Source organism: Thunnus albacares, chromosome 1, assembly GCF_914725855.1.
Source record: "Thunnus albacares chromosome 1, fThuAlb1.1, whole genome shotgun sequence".
NCBI classification, from domain to species: Eukaryota; Metazoa; Chordata; class Actinopteri; order Scombriformes; family Scombridae; genus Thunnus; species Thunnus albacares.
In genome coordinates this window covers 24,673,830-24,695,495 of record NC_058106.1, presented here as the reverse complement: position 1 = coordinate 24,695,495, position 21,666 = coordinate 24,673,830, and the positions used below count along the sequence as shown (strand labels likewise).

Here is a 21,666-nt window from a genome sequence, read left to right as displayed (position 1 = left end):
TCCAGTTTGTTGGGTCTTTCTCTTCCTTCCTCCCTGTATCAAAAGGTGTGCCCCAGGGTTCCATACTAGGACCACTGCTGTTCTCCATATATGTAGATGATCTTTGTGATCATTTCTTATTTGATTTCGTTCAGTCCAACTTGACTCAACTTAAGTTAAATGCAGATAAATCCAAATCCATCCATCTTGCTGGAACAATGTACAGAAGGACCTGAAACTGTCAGAGCTGATTACTATGAGGGAATTTAAGTCAGTTTTAAAAGATCAAGAAAATAGTACTCTTGCTAAATGTGATAGCTCCTAGCTCCTCCTCTTTTCATTGAAATAGTTTTAGAAAATTGTACCTGTTTATGCATTTTTGTCCTCGACCTTGTATTGCATATTAACTGGATATTGTGTTCACTCCTTTTAGTGTGTGAAAGTTGTATTTGCCTGTATTGTTTGTGTTTATTGTTGTAACAGTTTATGCATGCTGCTCTCTTGGAAAAGAGATTTTAATCTCAATAAGACTTTCACCTGGTTAAATAAAGGATATATTTATATATTATATCAGCATTGAACCACAAGTGTCATATCGAGCTATTCAAAGATCCAGCGAGTCAATAAAACTCTGTAACTTTAGCTGCATCTCACCGGCAGTCTGCTCTGTGTTGTTGTTGGTAACATAAAAACTGTGACTCAGGGGCTATCCAGAGATCAGTCACAGTAGCAGCCAATCAGGTGTGTCATAGGTCGATCCCAAAACCCCTCGTGGTGTCTGATCCACACAGCCTCCTCCTCCTCCTCCCCCTCCCCGCGCGCTTTACCTGCTGCAGCGGCGCGCGACCGAGTGTGTGTACTCAGTACGCAATGGCCAGCCGCGGTGGCGAACCATCCGTAACAGCAAACATTCCTCTTCAAATGGATTATGAGACGAAGGTTTTCCCTCACACCGGCGGCTATGGACGCTACAACCGAATCGTGGTCGTCTTCAGCTGGTTCCCCAACTTCGCGGTCATGCTGAATCTGTTCAGCGACGTTTTTTACACTCTTATCCCGGACTCGTACCACTGCAAGCCGGATCCACAGCTTCTGCCTTCTGCCTTCCTCCTCAGCAACTTCTCCAGGCAGGGATACCTCAACCTCACCATCCCCTGGGTGAACGGCACCGGGCTGAGCCACTGTGAACTTTTTAAGTACCCACCCAACACTTCGGATTTCTCCGAAAATGTGCCCAGGGAGAGGGTCTCCTGCACCAACGGGTGGGAGTACGCCCATGTAGCGGGGCTCCAGAGCAACTTTGTCACTGAGGTAAGAGTCTGTTTAGTACTCAGGTCATCATGTAGGTATGTGTATGTGCGTGTTTGGACCTTTTTTAAAGAAGTTAGAGAAAATGTTAAGTGAGTTTACGCAACCTTTTGGGCCGAAATATACACCTAAAAATACAGCTTTTCTGATCGACTTACACTGTAAGTTGTAGGTTATATGCACTTCTATTTTACCTGACCTCCAGAGTTGAGTTACATATTTTTAAGACAAGATACCGAAAATACCTGTAATTTTAAACATTTTCCTTGGTCACTTTGACAACTAATTATATTTTTTGGCCTTGCTCCAAGATGGTGGTGCTGCTGAACTGGATTTGGTCCAGTTTCCGTTGAGTAAGTGTGTGGACATGAAGACAGGCGACTGTTCGCAGTGTTCAGTCAATATTTGCTCCGGTTGAACAGTTAAAACTTTGTTGTTGTCCCGGGCCCGTTTTCACTCTCACTTATCTACTGTCTGGCACTCTGTTATTTACCCATAGTCATAGATAACAGCTCAGAAAGCCAAATGACTGCTGTCAAACCACATGATACATACAGACGTTGTATTTGCATTAGGTTTACAAAGTGAGGTGAGATTGTGTGACAAAGACAGATGTTTTTTTTTTTTTTTGTGAGAAATTTCCAAGCTGAATATGGATCCTCAATAACCAGACAGTAAGATTTACTTTGGGTGTGATGGTGTCTTGTTGTGCAACATATGTAAACAAGCAACAGAAACTTGTTTATCCTCTTCTCAGTCTGTTTTATTGGACTTGTGTTACTTAAGGATCCATCCCAGTCTGCAAATATTGATAAGACTTCTAACGAAAATGTTTCTCAATGTGACCCAGTAGGAACACCTCACACATGCATGCTGTTACATGTTAAACCAACATCAGTATTTGATACAGTCTGTAAACCACATTAGTGAGTGTTATGACCTGCAGTCGGAAAGGAGGCTGACAAGCATCAGGGCAAAGTCATTATGGGTAATTATGCCCCAGCTTTTCCTTTTAGATTATTGTCTGTGTATCATGGAAACAGGCAACGAGGAGACCGCTTCTCCTTTTCCCTCTTGACAAACTGTGACGCAAGGAAGTCTGAGGCCTCCGTGTTCCTTCCTGAGACCCTCGTTCACCAGCAGCAGCTTCCTCTGCTCCGACATCAACATGGGACAGAGGAAAAGTTAAAGAAAGGACAGAATGAATAGATACTATAAAATAGTGTTAACCACTTGTGAATACAAAATACAAGGATGGTGGACAAAATATCAGAAACACCATACAGTATATTAGTGCTGCACAATCAACTGGTGAAGCTCATTATGTTTTTGTTGACACAGTCAGAGATTCAGGTGGATTCAAGCCATTTCTGAGGCCATTGTTTGTATTGTTGATGTTGGTGAGGCTCTGCTTGTGACCGCTTGTCACAGATGACAGGGAAACAGGAGATGAGGAAGGTAAAGACAACATCGGTCCCCAGTTGGACTTGATCCAAGCCCCCAAAATCTAGCTTTCAAAACTTTCAATATTAGGCTACAGGTGATTTAAGCTGCAACGATTAGTCAATGAATCGATTCATCAATAGACAGAAAATTAATCAGCAACAATTTTGATAATCAGACTATTGTTTAAGCTAGAATTTTAATTAGAATGACAAAAAAAAAAATCCCAAACTTAAATTTTTTCTGGTTTTCATACTCCTCTATGACAATAAATTGATTATCTTTGGATTTTGAACTGTGACTGGACAAAACAAGACATTTTGAAGGGTAATCATGGCCTCTGGGAACTTAGGGTAGACATTTTTCACAATTTGCTGACATTTTACAAATCACACGAATAATCAGTTAATTGAGAAAATAATCAGGTAGATTAATCAGTAATGAAAATAATCGATAGATGCAGCCCTGCAGTTGATGTTAATGTGTTTACATCGTGCATATTCCTAATTTAATTTGTGTTTATTCAAATAACCACACAGCAAATGTGGGACATGTAATATTCCTGCAAAGGAATACTGTATACAGTGCACAGGAGGGGGGAGGAATGGGTAGGAGCCAAGTAGCATGTTAATCTAGTACTAAACCCACTTTCAAAAATGTTAATTATTAGACCTCTGTTCAAGTTGACCATGTCCAGCTTGATGACTCACTTGTATAACTGTATGGTTTTGTAATAGTGATACAGTTACAGTTTAGTAGTCACAGCCTGAATTTCTGGATGCAAACACTGTAAAATTACTGTGTATAATGTGACAAAGGGAAAGTCTCAGAAATCACGATGATTTGCCAAGCAAGGGAGAGATGCATTAGCAAAGGGGAAGTAACGGTCACAAGTAAACCCTCAACACCTGACAGATATTTAAAATTTTCTTTTTTTCACCCTTTTTTCCTGAGGAAGTTGTGTGTTGGGTAGAAACATTGCTGATAAAACTTAAAAGACCTTCATATAACCACATCAATATATATATAGTGATATAGTACATTTTCTGGAAAATCAATTGAGAACATTTCTTTTAATCTGGCAAATTCAATACCTGACAGATCAAGTTATGTCATCATATTGATGCAAAAAATCAAATATTGCCACAAAGAACTCCTGCTTATTGATTTGCAACATTGTTTACAATGATCCAGTATAACCGGAGATATTTAAAGTTTACCAAAATCTCAGACAGTTGAAAAACCTGTATCATCTCTTGATGTACAGTATATAATCCTATTGCCTAACTTCAGTTTCTATTGTATTAGTGTTTCTTAACAATTTTAGCTCAACAACACAATTAACTGAACCCTCAGAGTTTACCATCATATTCAGAAAACAACTCTGACAGTTAGTTAGAGAAAACACTGAGGGCAACAACTAACAATTATTTTCTTTATCAATTAATCTGCTGATTATTTCCTCGATTAATCAATTAGCCTAATCATTTTATCTATAACATCAGTTAATACAGACACATGCTGTTATATTTCTTGTTTTGTTTGATCAACAGTCCAAATCCCAAAGATATTCAGTTAACTAGTATGAGACAGAAAAGCTCATAATCTTCACATTATAGAAGATTTGAGAAGCTGCAACTAGCTAGTTTTTGTCTTTTTTTTTTTGTTGTTGCCAATTAATTTTCTTCCTTTTTTCCCCACAATATAAAAATATACATAATTTTCAAGTGCAGACTATAATACAAAACACAAATGACAGCAGAGAAAGATTATAACAGATCACAAATCTTAAGAGATGGAAAGGAAAAAAGCATAGCATGTGGACACACACATTACAAGGATCAGGGAGTACACAATTATTGCAAAGCAGTAAAATACCCAGGAAGGAGAGCATTTACCATTCATGGGGTTGCTGGAAGGATGCCAAGCCACTATGCAATGCCTACTACGTACTTGGTCTGCTGTGCTATTTGGGAAGTAGTTGAGAAGAGGCTCCCACAGTTGATCAAAAAAACCCATGTTCCCCTTCAGGATTGAGCTCAATCACTCCATGAGATTTCCCCATACCACTGGTTAACAGCTGATTAATTCGCTGCCTCATATTTCCTGCAGACCTGTTGTATTCACTGCGTTTTGATATTTTGTCAACATCTGTATATGAAGACGTGACATCCACAGCGTTCTTATCCTTGATTCAATCCTGCTTAATTGTGGTGCTTTGATCTGAAACTTTGCAGCCACGTGTATCTATAAAACACACTCTGTCATGAAAAACCATGACTACACACACAGAGAGAGCAGAGAAGAGGAGATGGAGGGAAAATGAAGAGGGAGAGAAGAGAAGAGTGGAAAAGAATTTCCTTACAGGCAGCGACTGGTACTAACCAGGAGCAGAGCTGCTGGCACGCTCTACTTTGAGCACGACTTTGTTCTAATGTAATAACACCGTCAGCAGACATCTAAATTCAATTAGGAACGACATGATCTACATTCCTGTTTGCCCACAGAAATCTCTCTGTGTTTGTGATTTGACTGGTAGCCTGCTATTCACAGCATCTTACGTAGTTAAATGAATGCAGCATGTTGGTGACAATTTGTTCATGTACTTTTTTCTTTGATCATACTAATTATGTGTTTAAATCCCTGCCTCTGCCTCTGAGTTATTTTAATCCCATTGGGGACAAAAATTTACCCCTCTCATAGTGATTTATGCTGCTCCCCCCATAGGCCATATAAAATATGTAAAATAAGAATAGACTATTAAAAATATCTAAGTAAAGCGCTGCAACATGACAACAGTCTATAGTGCAAACAACACGTTCTCACTCCCAACTCATCACATATGGACGCTTGGTCAGGACCCATTTGGTGTTACCTTTTAATGCACCATGTACCCTTTAGCATCATTTTTCAACGTGCAGTATCACGACAGTTTGTTTATCTTTCATGGCTGAACCAAATGTTACAAATCACTGTTAAAAAATAATGATGTTTTATGGTGTGACAGCACTGTGGTTAAGGTCTGGTTAGGTTTAGGCACAAAAACCACTCGGTTAGTGACCTAATAAGCTTCATAGTCTATGTAGTCCCACTGTGGTTCTGATTTATTTTCATGAATAAAAACGTTTCAAAACCTCTGATGTTTTCACAAACCGCACCCTGATTATATTTCATATTAAAACTGAGTTGACATGTTTAGGATTTATACACTACACTTAAAATGTATTTGGTACGTGCTTTATATACTACAAATCTACAAATCATTTGTACTTTACTGACTGTTTTCCAAAGCATACTACATATTCTGGATTGATTTCCTGTTTTCAGTTGATGCCAGTTTACCTTCTGGCACTTGGTAAAAAAGGTCATCCAGCTGGAATACAATGAAAATTAAAAACTATTGTTGCTTTCAAGGACTCTGGTATCAGATTTTGAGCGTCCGCTGTTGGAAAGGAGTTCATTGTCAAGCTAAGTCTGGAATATCAGTTGTTGGAGGTTCCCACAAACACCTTGAAGAACCATTTTTTTTTTATTTTCAATGCTTAAAGTCTATGCAGCAAAAACATAACTTTGACACAAAACAAGTGCCACTAAATATTCTTCTTGGTAAATCAGGTTTCAAATTCTTGAAAATCGATTGATACCATAATAAAATCCACTGAAACCAATGACTGTCATGTCATTCTGTCTGAAACACAGGAAGTCTAAAATGTTACTGTGTGCTTTATGAAATGGTTGAAAGTATTTTGAAGAATGCTGAGTTATAGTTAAAGAATAAGGATGGTGATATTCTGTTTTTTCTTTTTGTCAGCAAATTCCATGAAAAGACCAAAACCAACAATGAGCTGGTCTCACTCACAAGTTTTACCTAAAGCCTGATATAGCTTGTTTCTCTGTGCCATAGACTTCATTGTTGCCAAAAGAACACACCAATGAGTGACATATTCCTTCATTATGATGAACATGGGCGTTGTAGTTTATTTTATAGTTTACAACTGTAACTACAACATCCTTTCTGCTCTCAGGTCACTTTGATAAAAACCACAGTACTCAGCTGTTTTAGGAAATTACTTAACCTATTTTGAATATGAAACTATACATATGTGAGCTGTTTTTAAAGATTTACATCTTTAGCAGGAACCAGTGAGCTTGCAACTGTGTGCCACAGACCAAGTATGGAAGTCTGGAAGTACTGAGAGACTGACTAACACACTGTTGATTTTGTTTTTTTGGAGGCATAAGTTGTTGTTATTAAAAAATAACAAAACTAGTGTCATAATCTAACCTTTTTAAGTTTTCTTTCTTTTTAAACTTAATCGAATGGTGATGCTCTGTATTTTTAGGAACCTTCTCCATCACATACCGCACATCAAACACTCAGTAGCTGTTTTCAGTTTGTCTTTCTCTTCCTCCTCAGTGGAACCTGGTTTGCAGCGACTACTGGAAAATCCCTGTGCAACACATCTGCTTCATGACAGGATGGATTCTGGGATACATCTTCCTCGGTTCCTTGTGCGACTGGTAAGTAGTAATTAGATTTCACTTTTGTATGTTTTGTGAAAGTGTGACTAAGAATCAGTAGCAGTGTGATTTTTTTTTTTTTTTGTGTGTGTTTTCAGGTTGGGTCGTCGGCGGGGTTTCCTCCTCTCCATCAGTCTGTCCAGTCTGTTAGGAGTGGCGGTGTGTTTGTCCAACAGTGCCGTGGCGTTTCTCCTGCTGCGTCTCTCTCAAGGCACCATGCTTGCTGGGGTGTTTGTATCATCATACATTGCCAGTGAGTATCCATTTAAGTGTCACTATTCTGTGGTTAAACCTCATGCAGCCTTATTAAGTAATAAACTTCTCTGGGGGAATGAAAAAAAACAACCTCACCTTCTCCACACTCAGCACTGTGTTTATGTTAGACAGCACTTTTACATTCCTGCATCCTCACTCTGAGTCATTCGATTCACTGTGTTTATGCAAATGTCATGTTTTTGTTCTTTTTCTTTTTTTTAAGTCATCTTGTTACTTGGACTTTAATGTAGACAATCCAATAAATAATATAAAGTAGCAGAACAGACACAAATATGACAAATAATTTGCAAGATGAGAAGCGGATAGGTGAAGTCCAGGAAGATGGTGACACATGAACATTACTGTACATCCAGTCATCCACAATCCAAGACATGCTGCAGTTTATTATTATGTTAACGTGTCATTAGGGGGAAAACTCCCTCAACCAATGATGTGTAACAATACTCTGATTTAAGATTTCTTACATTTATGAGTTTTCTGCAGCCATTGTATGTTTTGCCCAAAGGTTGAGATAATAAAAAATATTTTGTCTTGCAGGAAATCTAATGTAAATATATTATGATGTTAGTATATTACAGCTCAGCCTCGTGATTCCCAGTATACTGGGAGTAGGAGTAAAATACTGTCACGTTGTTTGCATACTGCAGGTTCCTGAGTTTGTGTTGAAGCAGACTGGCAGAAGCTGCCAATACTAAGTGCAGTTTGTTCAATTATTTTTCCAGTCCAAACAAACACAAAAAACATTCAGACTGTGAGATAAATACTGAATACAAATGTCCCCCACACATCCTTCTACCTACAGTAGCTAACTGGTGAAATATCTTATCAGTCAAAGATAAGAAAAACCCCATTTTGTCCTCACAGAAGCAAATCAGAAATGCTGCTTGTTATCTTATCGTAGTGTTTCCATGTTTTTTATCTCTATTTAAGGAAACACAAACAACTGTAATCAGGTTTGACATTCTTATTTATGATGTTTGTGAGTCAGAGGACAGTCTGAAGTCTGTTTAATGTATGGACTACAATTATTATTAAATTTAACAGTATTTTAGTATGAACATTTTCTGGTGACCTCCGATTAGTTTCAAAACCAGACATGATCTTTTAGAGGAACATCAGTGAAAAATATCTTACATGCTCTGTAACTTAAGCATTTCACATTCAGCAAATTTGTCATCACTTTTAATTAAAGAGTATATTGTATAAGGAGAGGATGTAGATAAATCACATAATGTTCTGGACGTTATCTCTAATCACTTCCCCAGCTCCTCCTCATGTGTTGTCTCCCTTTTTTTCTGTGACCTTGTAACAAAGATGTATATGTTATCTGCTCAGCTTTTACTATCTAGTCTTTGATAACATATAGAATAATTTAATTACTTCCATCAGATCATACCGACAAGTCAGACAAATCGGCTGTTATATAAGACACTAAAAACACGCAGTGGGTGCACAGAACAAATTTTTTGTCGGCAGGAAACTTAACTTAAAATTTGGTTATTTTGTTTTTACTTAAATTGAAATGACATGTAACTTTTCTTGCATTGATTAATTCTACACCTTTTTAAAGTGCAGTCCAGTTTAAAAAAGGGCACAACAACAGCAACTATGACTGCAGCCGATTCCGGTAGTTTCTCTCTGTTACTCAGTTGTTCCTAAATGCATAAAGCCTGAGAGTTTGCAGCCTTCATTTCAGGTAAAATATTTTCCTTTCGGAGTTTATACTAGAGGCCCAAACACACCGACCTGGGGCCAAAAATATATCAACGAAGGCAGTGGTTCACAGCCTTTTTGGCTTGTGACCCTTAAAATTGAAACCATATCTACTCACGAAGGTCTCATATGTCAATGAGCTACAAACACAGCGATGAGTGATGTGTTCTTTTTAAATGTTTGTAATATTTTAAGAGGCCTGAAGAGGTGTAACCATTCAGATCACTGAAAAGTCAGAAAAAAGTTGCTGATGCATCTTTTTTTCTTATTCTGTATCATTTTAATCATTTCATGACCCCTCACTAGGGCTATGTTAGATCATTCATTTTACAAAAAAATGAACATTTTGTGATTGCACAGTGAGATTAGACTATAACATAACACTTGAAAGCATTCTTAGTACAAATTGCTTTGATGACAGTAAAGAAAATATACCTGAATCTACTGTAAATCTGACCAATCAAAGAATGCAGAAGACTAATTATAGATTAATTAGGTTGAAAAAGATGGTTTCCCATTATTGCTTTGCCTATACAAGTATATGACAGTGGATTTCTGGGTTGCCATTATTGTATCTGATGATAAACTGCAGCATGTTGTGCTGAGCTCTGACTGACAGCAGGCAGCTGGTTGGGGGGTTTACTCCTATCACCCAGCTGGCCTCTTTCAGGGGCTCTCCAGTGTACAACCCCTTTTTCTGTATGACTTAGTCTATGATGAGATGTCTCTGGCTGGTAGGGACACACAGTGTATCAAATACAATGTGTTTTCTCCCTAGAACTGTCAAAAACCAGAGTGTAGCGGCATGGGAATGTAGTTACGTGAGTGTTTATGGGAACAGTACACATTCCTGCGTAGGAGGAGGTGGCATTAGGTAGTGGAGTGTTAAAGTGGTCCCATCTCAAATACGCACACCCACTTTTTTTTTTTTTTTTTTTTTTGACATGCATACGTACATACTCCCACATTCCTGTAAGGTCAGGGCTAGATTAAGTCCACGCTTTGTCTTTTTTTAGGTCAGGCAGATGTTGGGTTGGGCAGGGGCCTGAGAGAAATGTTTCTCAGTGATGTCCTGCCAGTGCAGCTCCTCTGCAGAGATGGGAAAACAATAACAGGACAGAACTGAAGGCAAGGAAATAAGCAGGAAGTGGGCTCCTCGTTTTCTTTTTTCCCCCCGCTCCAAACAGGGAGGAGGGGGAAAGTGAATCATAACTCTGGGGTAACAAGGTTAAAGTTCAGCAAAAACTCACACAGTTTGACAGGCTCACAAACAAGTTTACATCAGTACCTGAGGTTAACAGAACGTTATCTTCTAGCAGCTTTATCTAGCTTCTTGAACCCTGTATCTGTTCGTTTCCTGATGGTTTGCAGCATTTTTGCTTTGCTGTAAACCTACAAAGTGCAAAGAGGTTGTACCAAAAGGAAAGAGTAGGTAGATGCCACAGTATAAGACATCTGATTGTCCTGTACTGTGGATCAAAGGGGTTTGGGTTGATATTTAAAATAAATATACATAAGATTTTACTAAGATTTTAAAGTGAAGCTATGTAGTTTTTACTGAACAGGAACCACTGTGGCCAGAAGTGACAGTTAAGGGATAATGGTAAAAGTCATAAAGTCTGCTAACAGACACAGTAATATCTGGCTAAACTTCGCTAACATTAGCCATTATGTTTAAGTTACCAGACCAAGGGAGGCTCTAAGTAACACAGCCACTATATGTATTGAATTGAGCAAGGATGTCTTATTGCTTATAAATTCAACTTAAAGCCCCCATCCAGTCAAAAATGTGTTTTTCATCTTGTTCCTTCAGTTGGCTGTTTAAACTCTACAGTGCCAAATTATGTATGTGCAGAGTTTGACACTAGAAGGCCTGTTTCACATTGATCTGCTGCAAGTGGACAGTTTTGGTGAAACTTTTGAAAAAAAAATCTTGAGTTTAAGGCACTTACGTTTACCTACCATCATGATTTGTGACATTACAACTAGTTAAGAGCCAATCATGGTCTAGTATGCAACTTCCACATGTGTGATGTGGAAACTTGAAGCTTCCAGTCAGTGCACATACACTGAGAATCGACTTTTCAGTAAAGCAGGAGACATCTTGTATTCAGCAGTTAAACTTTTAAAATAAAAAATAATTGCATATTCACAGATTCTGGATTTTTCAGTGAGGGAGGAGGAGATGTTATTTTAAGGATTTTTAACAAGGTAATTTAACTTTCTTGTGTAAAAACATATCAAATAGATTTTATTATTCCAAGCAGAAGAATTTTATGTCTTAAACATGACTGGAGACGATCTTTAACATTTGTAGGAGGAATTATTATTTATTTATTATTTTAAAAGTCACATAGTCGTACTTTATTAAATCGGAGCTGACAATTCATCTTGTCTGGTTCTGTCATGTTGTTTGTGTCTTTTGGAGGAAGGTTCAAAAGATGTGCTTTAAAATGAAACTGTGCTTTGAGCTAAACATTGTCTCTGTTAGACTGGGTGAGTTTCTCAAACATTACTTTATTTGGAAGTATATACTGCAAACAGGAATAATGAATCTAAAGAAGCTCTTGAAACAGTTTATAAACAAAAGTTTATTTTAGGTGAGGTTTGGTAAGAAGCATTAATTAGTCTTTGTTATGGGAAATTTGTGCAAAATTCATCAATTTATTCACCTACTGTAATTATCCTGAAAGGTAGCAGTTTTCTACATAATGTCATTTTTTTGTATATGAAAATTATGATCTAGTGTTCCTTTTTTATGAATTTTATTTCTTATGATCTAATTATGTTGATAGGCCTAGTGATATATGATATATGTTTGTTGTGATGATGCTTTATAGGTTAGATTTTGTTTTGTCTTGGTCTTCTTGGTTTTGTGTGATTTTTGTCATTTCTGTTTGTATTTGTTATATGTTTTTATCTCTTAATAAAAAAAGAGTGGGCAGATTCTTGTGCAGTTTGGTGGGAAGTAATATCAAACACATATATATAATATATATGAAACAAATGTCGATGCCTGCATCAGTGTCAAGCCATACACATGACTTGTGTTGACATGAAGTTTGAAGCAACAGATAAAAACACAGATTACGCACTACTACAGCCAGTAGTAGTCGTGTGTGAAGTCATGGGTTTGAGGTTCATGACCTGCCAGGCAATCGATTGGTTTTGGACAAATGTATTCGTTTTCCTTCAGCTATGTTTTGATGTTATCTGTCTTTCTTCCCTCTCTGTTCCCATCACTCTCTCTCTCAGGGTTGGAGCTGTGTGACCCTCCCCATCGCCTCATGGTTGCCATGGTCAGCGGCTTCTTCACAGTGTTCGCAGAGCTGCTGTTGCCGGGCATCGCCGTTCTGTGCCATGATTGGCCCGTTCTCCAGGCAGTTGCCACTTTACCTCTGCTCCTGCTGCTTTCGTATTGGTGGTGAGTCAGGCAGACAGTTATGTTTGGGGTGCGTAGGTGGGCACATCATGTGCGTATTTATTATTTTACAGTGGTGCTCACTGTATCAGTCTCACATTGTGACACAATTTGATATGTTTCACCTGTAGGCACTTTGGAGTTGATCCTGGTTCAAGCTCACACCCTCAAACAGCCACACCTGCATTCACATGTAACCACAGGTTTAAAAAGATAAAATCCTACTTAGGAAATTCTTGTGAACACCATTCAAAGTTAGTTTAGTTTAGTTAAGCTTTATTTATTCAGGAAATCTCATAGGGATAGGTATCTCTTTTACGTGACAGACCTGAAAAAACATTTACAACATCACGACAAGACACACAATCATCAAATATCATTGAAAATATCAGAAAGTACAATTTTAAGTCCTTTAAAGGAATGAGTGACTCTGGTTCAGTTTGTTTTGCAGTTCATTCCAGTATGAAGGTGTATAGTACCAGAAACCAGACCTCTCCAATTCAGAGTCAGTATGAGGAACTATCCTGTGATATGATTCATGATTATTGACTCTGAGCTCAAATAAAAATGTTAAATATCTCAGCAACCTAGATAGCAAAGCCTTATAAATGAAAACACATGTATGCTGATGTCAGTGATGAAGTGATATGATTCATTTGGAGTCTTTTCTACCCCAGTAAAATAATGTTTTCTTTATTCTTGCAAAGAAATCATACTGGTGCAAAAAAGTTCCTTTAAAATCTAATATACAGAAAAAGCACAATTGAAGGATCTGTTCACCTTTTGAACCTCTGTGAAAATGTTATAAACAATGTTTGAGCTTTGTATCTCTTTGAGATATGATATCACGGTTGTTTTCCTCAGCTGTGCGTCAGTGTTTCCCGAGTCTCCTCGTTGGCTGCTGGCCACAGCACAGATCCCTCAGGTGAAGAGGAGCCTCCAGGAATTCACCATCAGGAACGGTGTGTGTCTGCGGGATGAAATCTACCCCGGTGAAACCCTGCTGTCAGGTACAAAACTCACACTCACAAGCTTGTGTATGCACATAAAGACACGGAATTCAGTGGTTCTCAATCTTGAGAAAAAATCATGAGAAAAGTTTAAGTTAACAATTCATTTACATATATATATATATATATATATATATATATATATATATATATATATATATATATATCCAGTTTCTGTTGAATTCCAACACAAGCACACCTCATTCTACTTAATGAGGTACAGATGAGGTGATCACCTGAACCAAATCTTATTTAACAAGGAAAAGTATAAAAGCCACTACTGTGGTCATCACCATCCTCTTGCAGTAGGACCAGCTTGATGGCAAAAACAGTGCTAGTAGTATCTCAAAAATAATTGGAATCAAAAATAAAAGAGGTGAAAAGAAAAGTTTTGAGTGAGGAAAAGAAGAGTTCAGTTCTTGTCTTACTGACAGAGGGATACAGTGAGGGTCAGGTTGCTTCCATCCTTAAAATTTCAAAGACGGCAGTTCATAAGAACAAGGTCAAACAGCAGACACTGGGGACAACAAAGCTACAGACCGGCAGTAGGCGAAAACGACTCTCCACTGACCGGGATGACCGCCAACTCATTCAAATGTCACTCAACATCTGTAGGATGACATCAAGTGATCTACAAAAAGAATGGCAAACAGCTGGGTTGAAGTGCATGGCAAGGACAGAAATGGACTCCAAGGGGCAGGGCTGAAGTCATGAAAAGCTTGAAAAAATCCCTTCATTCAGCAAGGCTGGAATCAGACAGATTTGTTTTTGTGAAGGACGCATGAATCAACCCATGTACAAGGTTATTCCGAAGAAAACTTGCTTCCTTCTCCTCTGACAATGTTCCCCAACTCTGAGGATTGTTTTTACCAGCAGGAAAATGCTCCATGCCACACAGCCTGGTCAATCAAGGTGTAGATGGAGGATCACAAGATCAATACCCTGTCATGGCCAGCACAATCTCCAGACCTGAACCTCATTAAAAAGTTTTGTGCCAGCAGGGGCATAAAGTCACCCAACAACAACGTGAAAGACTGGTGGAGAGCATGCCAAGACGCATGAAAACTGTGATCTCCCTAAGTTAAAACATTAGTATTGCGTTGTTTAAAAATGAATATAAACTTGTTTTCTTTGCATTATTCAACATCTGAAAACATTGCATCTTTTTGTTATTTTGATCAATTGTCATTTCTGCAAATAAATGCTCTAAATGACAATATTTTTATTTGGAATTTGGGAGAAATGTTTTCAGTAGTTAATGAAACAAAAATGTTCATTTTACTCAAACACATACCTATAAGTAGTAAAACCAGAGAAACTGATCATTTTGCATTGTGAATACTTACTTTTACTACTTTTGATACTTTAAGTACATTTTGCTGCCAATACTTACGCACTTTATTTTAAATGCAGGGCTTTTAATGGAGTATTTTTCCATTGTAGTATTGCTAATTTTATTTAACTTCCTCCACCACTGTTTTTTTTTCTCACAATGTCATAACTCAATCCATCTTGTATTTAAAATATCATTTTATCTAAATAAATCTTGCCAACCTAATTTTGATTGAGCCTGCTATCAGAGCACTTTTGTTTGTTTAATGTTCCAATATGAATCTATCATTAAAGTTTAGGTTCCCGCCACATTTTTCCCCTGTGCAAATTTTCTATGCCTCTCAAACGAGGGGCGAATCATTGCCCTGCATTTTACCTGGAATAACCTCTTAACTTGACTGGTATCACAATTTATCACACGTCATGTTTGGTAATTCATCAAATCCATCTGTTGAGGAGATTATAACATTTCTGCTCGTCTGGCTGTTCTGAATGCAACAATAATGTAACCATTAAGGCATGGTAGTTCTGCTGAATGCATTTCTCGTCAGGTTTAAGAGCAAGAAATCAGTTCTCATGAATTCTTTATGTAAGCACTGGAGAAAAAGATGGGGTTGATTAGCATGTATTGTGGTGTAAACATGTGTTTTTCTGTTATTGTTGTTTTTTTCGCAGCATCCTGCGAACAATTTAAATACATTTTCACATTTTTACATGTCTGTGATAAGGAGGAGTGAGATAAGTGTCAGTTATTTAAAAACATAGCTTAATAGAGTGTAAGATGAGTTGAATGATGAGTTACTGTATTGAAAGGATCATTACATTAATTGTAATGTGCTTAATGGCAGCAAATAGCAGGATTTGTAACCTTTCCCTCAAAACCTGGAATTACACCTAGACGATGACCTTTGGATCTTTGGGAAAATAATTATTCTTAGTCCTCTTTTTCTGTTTATAGAGATCAATTCAGCATATGGAGATGACTGCCAGCCAAGGTATTATTCAGTTTTGGAGCTACGTCGTACTCGTGTTATCTGGAAGAACTGCCTCATCCTCAGCTTCACTCTGTGAGTTTTATTTTCTGTGTACTGACTGGTCCATGAAAGAGGCTAGGTCAATCAATTTCATATCAGTCACTAATTTCCCCTCTTCATTTCTATTTAATGATAAATGTGAGATGCAGAGGAAAGCAAGCAGATTAGAAGATTAAAGAAATTATTTTTAAACCTTGAGAGAGTTGATACTTATTCTCATTGTGTGTAAAATGTCTGAGCACATACAGCTGCTTGTTTCTTGGGTTTCATAGATGTCTATTGTCCAACACTGTCCTCTCCCCTCCAGGTTTATTGGAACAGGCATCCAGTACTGTTTCACCAGAAACCTGCACAGTTATTCCACCAACTTCTACTTCAGCTACTTTCTCAGAGTGATAACTGGCGCATTGGCCTGCATCTTCATCTGCCTGTCTGTCAATCGCTTTGGTCGGCGTGGTATGCTTCTGCTCTGTGCCATCATCACTGGACTGTCATCACTGCTGCTGCTGGCCCTCACTCAGTGTACGTTACATCCCCATCTTTTGTTTATAAGTATTTTACTTTCAGACCATTTGTGCTACAAAATGAATTATCTGTCAACCATTACCATTTTCTGTTGTGGCTTTTAGCAATGATAAGCTTTTTTGCAAACATTAATTTTTACTGCCTCTAAAATAGCCAATACTACTTCTTAAAAAAGGATCAAAACACTAACAAAATGTTTAATCAATCTGCAACTAACAATTACTTTCAGAACTGATTATTCTGCCGATTTATTTGATTGATTAATTAATCAATCGTTTTGTCTATAAAACCTCAATGAAAAAGCCAAAAATACCCAAAAATAATTCAATTAACTATAATGTAGACCAAGAAAAGCAGCAACTTCTCATATTTAAGAACCTGGAACCACCAACATTTTTGCTTAAAAAATGACTCAAACAATTATTCAATTTTCAGAATAGTTGCCAATTAATTTTCTTTCAGTCCACTTATTGATTAATCGTTGTAGCTGTAATCGTAATTTAGAAATAAATTAAAGACGTGAAGGACATTTTCAACTGTATGTTAGTCAGTTTTTATTTATCAAGCCAAATATCACGAATCACAAATTGTTTCAGGAGGCTTTACAATCTGTGCAACAATACAACATCCTCTATCCTTAGACCCTCAATTTAGATGAAGAAAAGCTCCCATCACCCCCATCTCCAAAAACACCCCTTTAACAGGGAAAAAATAGAAGAAACCTGAGGAAGAGCAACAGAGGAGGGTTCCCTTTTCCAGGACGGACAGACATGCAATAGATATTGTGTGTACAGAAGAGACCAAGAAAGCACATTATAGAAATACAGCATGGAAAAACAGGATGACAGAAAAATAGATGGATTGATAACACAAGATGTTAATTGGAAAGTGTGCTTAAGTTTTTAAACAAATAAAAATGATTCTTTTGTTTCTGATAGAGTGCAGATTACTAGTTAATGAGGCACCATTGGGACCATTTCTAGTATTTTGTTTCACCAGAAATAAGTGGAATGACAATCTGCTCATTGCACAATCCACTCAACTCATTTCTCAACACATTTTGTATTTGACTTTTGACATTTATATGACCATATAGTTGCGTGAGTGACATAATCATATATGACTCAACAACGTTGACAGCTCATTAACTCAGAGTTTTGATGTATGAAATAACATGTTGTATTGTTAAAATTAAATTTTGCCTTGAATTTGGATTTTCAGAAATGAAGGAAATACAAATCAGTCATGCAGGGTTAGAAATGAAGGAAATACAGCGGATCAGTTTCTCAGCCTCAGGGACAGAACCCAGCATGGGGTCTCTTTGATATGCATAAAATCCATTTGAAGCTTCCTCCACACTGCCATACTGATATTCACATGACAAGTCTAAAAGTTTTGATCATGCCAGTTTTGGGTCACATGCAAGAAAATTTTGATTATTTCAGATATAAAAGATGCTGCAGATACAGTTTTTGCAAAGAAATGTAATCATTTATTCTGTTCTTCCTGTGTGTCAGACCTGCGTGGAGGCCTGGTTTTGGTGCTTTCTGTCGTGGGTCTGCTGTTCTCTCAGGCTCTCGCCATGCTCAGTGCATTCTTTGCCTGTGAGGTGATGCCCACCGTAGTGCGGTAAGTTTCTATCTTCTGGACTGAAATTGTTGATACATTATATTTTTCTTATTGTCCACAAATCCCATTAAAAGACGAAAACATTTTGTTCTTTGTTTTCATTCTAAATTGTGCTAATTTGTGCTTCCTGTCTTTGCCAGGACACTCGTGAAAAAGAGATTTTTAATATTAATGAGTCTTTTACTCCTGGTTAAATGAAGGTTAAATAAAAAATCAAATAAAACCAACAATGAATTGATCCTAATTTAAAAATATTGTCTGTTTAGCCACAGCCTGATGTAGCTTATTCCAAATGTGTATTAATCCGCAGCTCAAAGTAGTCCCCATCAAATGCATCATTTACTCCCGTTTGAGTAATGTTTGCTTAAGTGCACATCTGGTTTAGGAGATTATTTAGCCTTTTTTTGTTAATGAAATTATGTATTTGGGACCCATTCTTTTAAAGATTTACAGATAATGTTTTCAGTAGAAACTGCTAGACCATTGTTGGTTTTGGGCTTTTCACAATATTTGTTGACAATTAAAAAATTATTTAGAAAAACACCATCTTATCCTTTAACACACAAGGTATGAAGAATTACGTGCGATCATTACATCTTTATCTTCCCCCCTGATGAATTTTGTGCCATTTCCTGCTTCTCTCTCTCTCTCTCTCTATCTCTCTCTCTCTCTCTCTCTCTCTCTCTCTCTCTCTCTCTCTCTCTCTCTCTCTCTCTCTCTCTCTCTCTCTCTCTCTCTCTCTCTCTCCATCTCTATCTCTATCTCTCTCTCAGAGGTGGATGCCTGGGCTTGGTGCTGGCAGCAGGATGTGTCGGCATGGCCGCCTCCTCCCTGATGGAGCTCCAAAACAACGGGGGATACTTCCTCCACCACGTCATCTTCGCCTCTTTCGCCGTCCTCTCTGTGCTCTGCATCATGCTCCTGCCTGAAAGTAAACGCAAGCCGCTTCCAGACTCACTGAAGGAGGGCGAGAGCCAGCGCCGGCCGCCTCTCTTCCTCTCCCAGCCCGGCAGGGACAACCTGCCTCTACTCTGCACTCGGCCCCCTTTGTCAGAGTACAACCCGGACAACTATTCCCGATTGGTCTCTGCCACCAGGAGGATGTTGACTAAAGATAATTTGCCCTATAGGATCGCTGTGCCAACTCACTCTGCTCTGCTGTCAGATAGTGAATCACAGGGGCAAGACAATGAGACACTGAGAGACGTTTTGTCTTAACTCTCATCCTCCACTGTACAGACTTGGATTATCCTTCCTCCATATACCTCTGACAGACCATCTACCATCATCCTTCAATGAATTATTGTCTGAGCCACTGGCTGGTCATAACGTACCCGATGAACCATCCTAGGCTTGGATGCAGTGCACTTTAGAGCGACGGCTCCAAGTCTGTCAGTATATCTGTCTCTGGGTGTTGTATTTAAGATTTTTGCTTTTTATTTTTTTTGTCATGTGTTTTCAGAAAATGCTCTGAAAAACTGTGGCCTTCTCCTTTTGTTACGTTTTCTTTGTTGTCCAAAAGATTCTGGGCCCCCAAAAAAATCCTTTTGAACTGTAATATTGTATATTACGTCTGTTTTGTCTATTTGACAATGACCACGCCCTTGATTAACTTTTCAGATGTGGTCAAACTGTTTGTCTGTGTGGAGGCATTCAAACCGAATTGTCAGACACTAGTTTTTGACAGAGAAGCCTGCTGTTGATCATGTGAGCAGCAGCACTTTGTCCATTTGTTAGTAACTCATGCACTTTTCATTAAGTCTGTTCATCTGATTCACCAGTGTCTCAGAGCCGAGAGGAGCCCAGGGAACACAAGGACAGACCAGGGTGCCGTTTCCCAAAAGAATCTTAAGGCGAAGATGATCTTATTGTAGACCTACAATGGGACTCAGATAATCTCAGCTCTAAGATGCTTTGGGGAAACAGGGCCCAGTTCAAACTGTTGTTGTGGAGTCTTGCGATACTTGTGGAGCACACAAGAGGGAGCTGAATGATGCACTGATCACTATGAGGATATTCCTCTGACATTTAATTCCTTCTTGAACCACTAATAAGCCTGTCAAATATTTCAAGGACTTGGCAATGATCTGTGTGAGAGACACCAGTGAACAAGTTTATCCACTCTATTAACCACTTTGTTCGGCTCCCAACTGTTATTTAAAAAGGTGCTACTTTTTTAGTTTCTTGTTCAGACGCTGAAAGTAGTTGATGAATTTGCAAATGTACTCTTGTCTTGCAATGATAATGAATCGTTACCTCGGGGGAGATTCTTGAATAACAAGAAGTCATTAGTAAAACATGCCGTAAAGCTGGAATTTCAATGCCTCACAATTGAATAGGACCAACCTTAACTGAAGGGCATGAGATATTTTCACAATGACTGCTTTAAACCTCTGATATAACCCACATTTATTGTTAAACACTACAGTGAGCACATTCTGCCTTTTAATGCCTCTACATCTTGTTAGGTCCATGTAATTATTATAACACTGAAAGGATGTTGTACTTTTCAAGGTTGTCTTTTGTGTTTGTGTGTGTATAATATGAGAAAAACACACCATTTGACCGCTCTTCAGGAGATGTCGTTATGTAATACTTCACTGTGTAATACTATGTAATACTTTTCATTGGCAGTCAGAATTGATTATTTTACTTTAAGTGAGCAAACGAAGGTGCTTTTGTATGAATTAAAGGTTACCTTACCATTTAAATTTTTTAAATGTTAAACGGTTTATACGTTTGCCTAACAAGGTCATCAAGTGAAAACCATAGTGACTGAGAAATATATATAATACCAAATCAAGTCATAGTTTCTTACCTCCAAAATCCTAAGTGATCTGTAAATTTAATTTAAAAGACGAAAATCTCCTGATTGGAGATTTGGAGCTGCAGTGATGTTGTATTTCTCAGGTGTTACCCTGTCAGAACACTAGATGGAGCTCTTCTCTTAAAAATACTGCTGAATGTATTGACTTCCTGTGGCACTTGTGAGTGTGTGATATTGAGGAATATTTTCTTTGTGTGTGTATTTGGTTTCAGATTACACTTGCCTACACTCCTGTTCATCACACATTAATGTTTGTCTGCAGCAGCCTCTTTCTGACAGTCTTGTGATGGGATTAAACAGCCAGATAAGTTGAAGCTTTGACTAAGGTTTCAATAAACTCGGTCAATAGACTTGGTTTGATATGATAATTATTGTTCGTTCTCCTTTTTTTAATCATAGTTGTAACACTGTCATATGTCACTACATTTCTGAGTATTTACAGTGAAGTTAACCTGCAATTCATGACAATAACAAAAAAACACAAAGATCCAACATAAAACAACCGTTAAACACCACTGTTCATAACGGCTACTTTTTCCTTCTGAATTTCTGCCTTTTTCTTGTAAAACTAATAAAATTATATATTAACTTTTCACATCATAATTTCCATGGTGTGTAAACTATAAATCTAGTTAAAATTTCAACCTG

At 37.9% G+C, this 21,666-nt stretch overlaps 1 protein-coding gene across 1 annotated transcript; it reads left to right on the top strand.

Moving 5' to 3' along the window:
- The first annotated feature begins 616 nt into the window (after positions 1-616).
- slc22a31 (solute carrier family 22 member 31) lies at positions 617-21,386 on the top strand. The gene is made up of 9 exons (XM_044351407.1): positions 617-1,290; positions 7,148-7,251; positions 7,350-7,504; positions 12,496-12,664; positions 13,526-13,671; positions 15,962-16,070; positions 16,345-16,559; positions 18,080-18,191; positions 18,965-21,386. Exons 1-9 carry the CDS (start codon positions 850-852, stop codon positions 19,407-19,409), a joined length of 1,896 nt encoding a protein of 631 aa, XP_044207342.1. The 5' UTR covers positions 617-849; the 3' UTR covers positions 19,410-21,386.
- The last annotated feature ends 280 nt before the right edge of the window (positions 21,387-21,666 follow it).

What these genes read in the sequence shown, in the direction of transcription:
- slc22a31 (XM_044351407.1), top strand. Translation starts at nt 850, where the DNA reads ATGGCCAGCCGCGGTGGCGAACCATCCGTAACAGCAAACATTCCTCTT. An exon ending in CGGTGAAACCCTGCTGTCAG is followed by an intron (nt 13,672 to 15,961) that starts GTACAAAACTCA and finishes TTCTGTTTATAG; the next exon opens with AGATCAATTCAGCATATGGA. An exon ending in CTCATCCTCAGCTTCACTCT is followed by an intron (nt 16,071 to 16,344) that starts GTGAGTTTTATT and finishes TCTCCCCTCCAG; the next exon opens with GTTTATTGGAACAGGCATCC.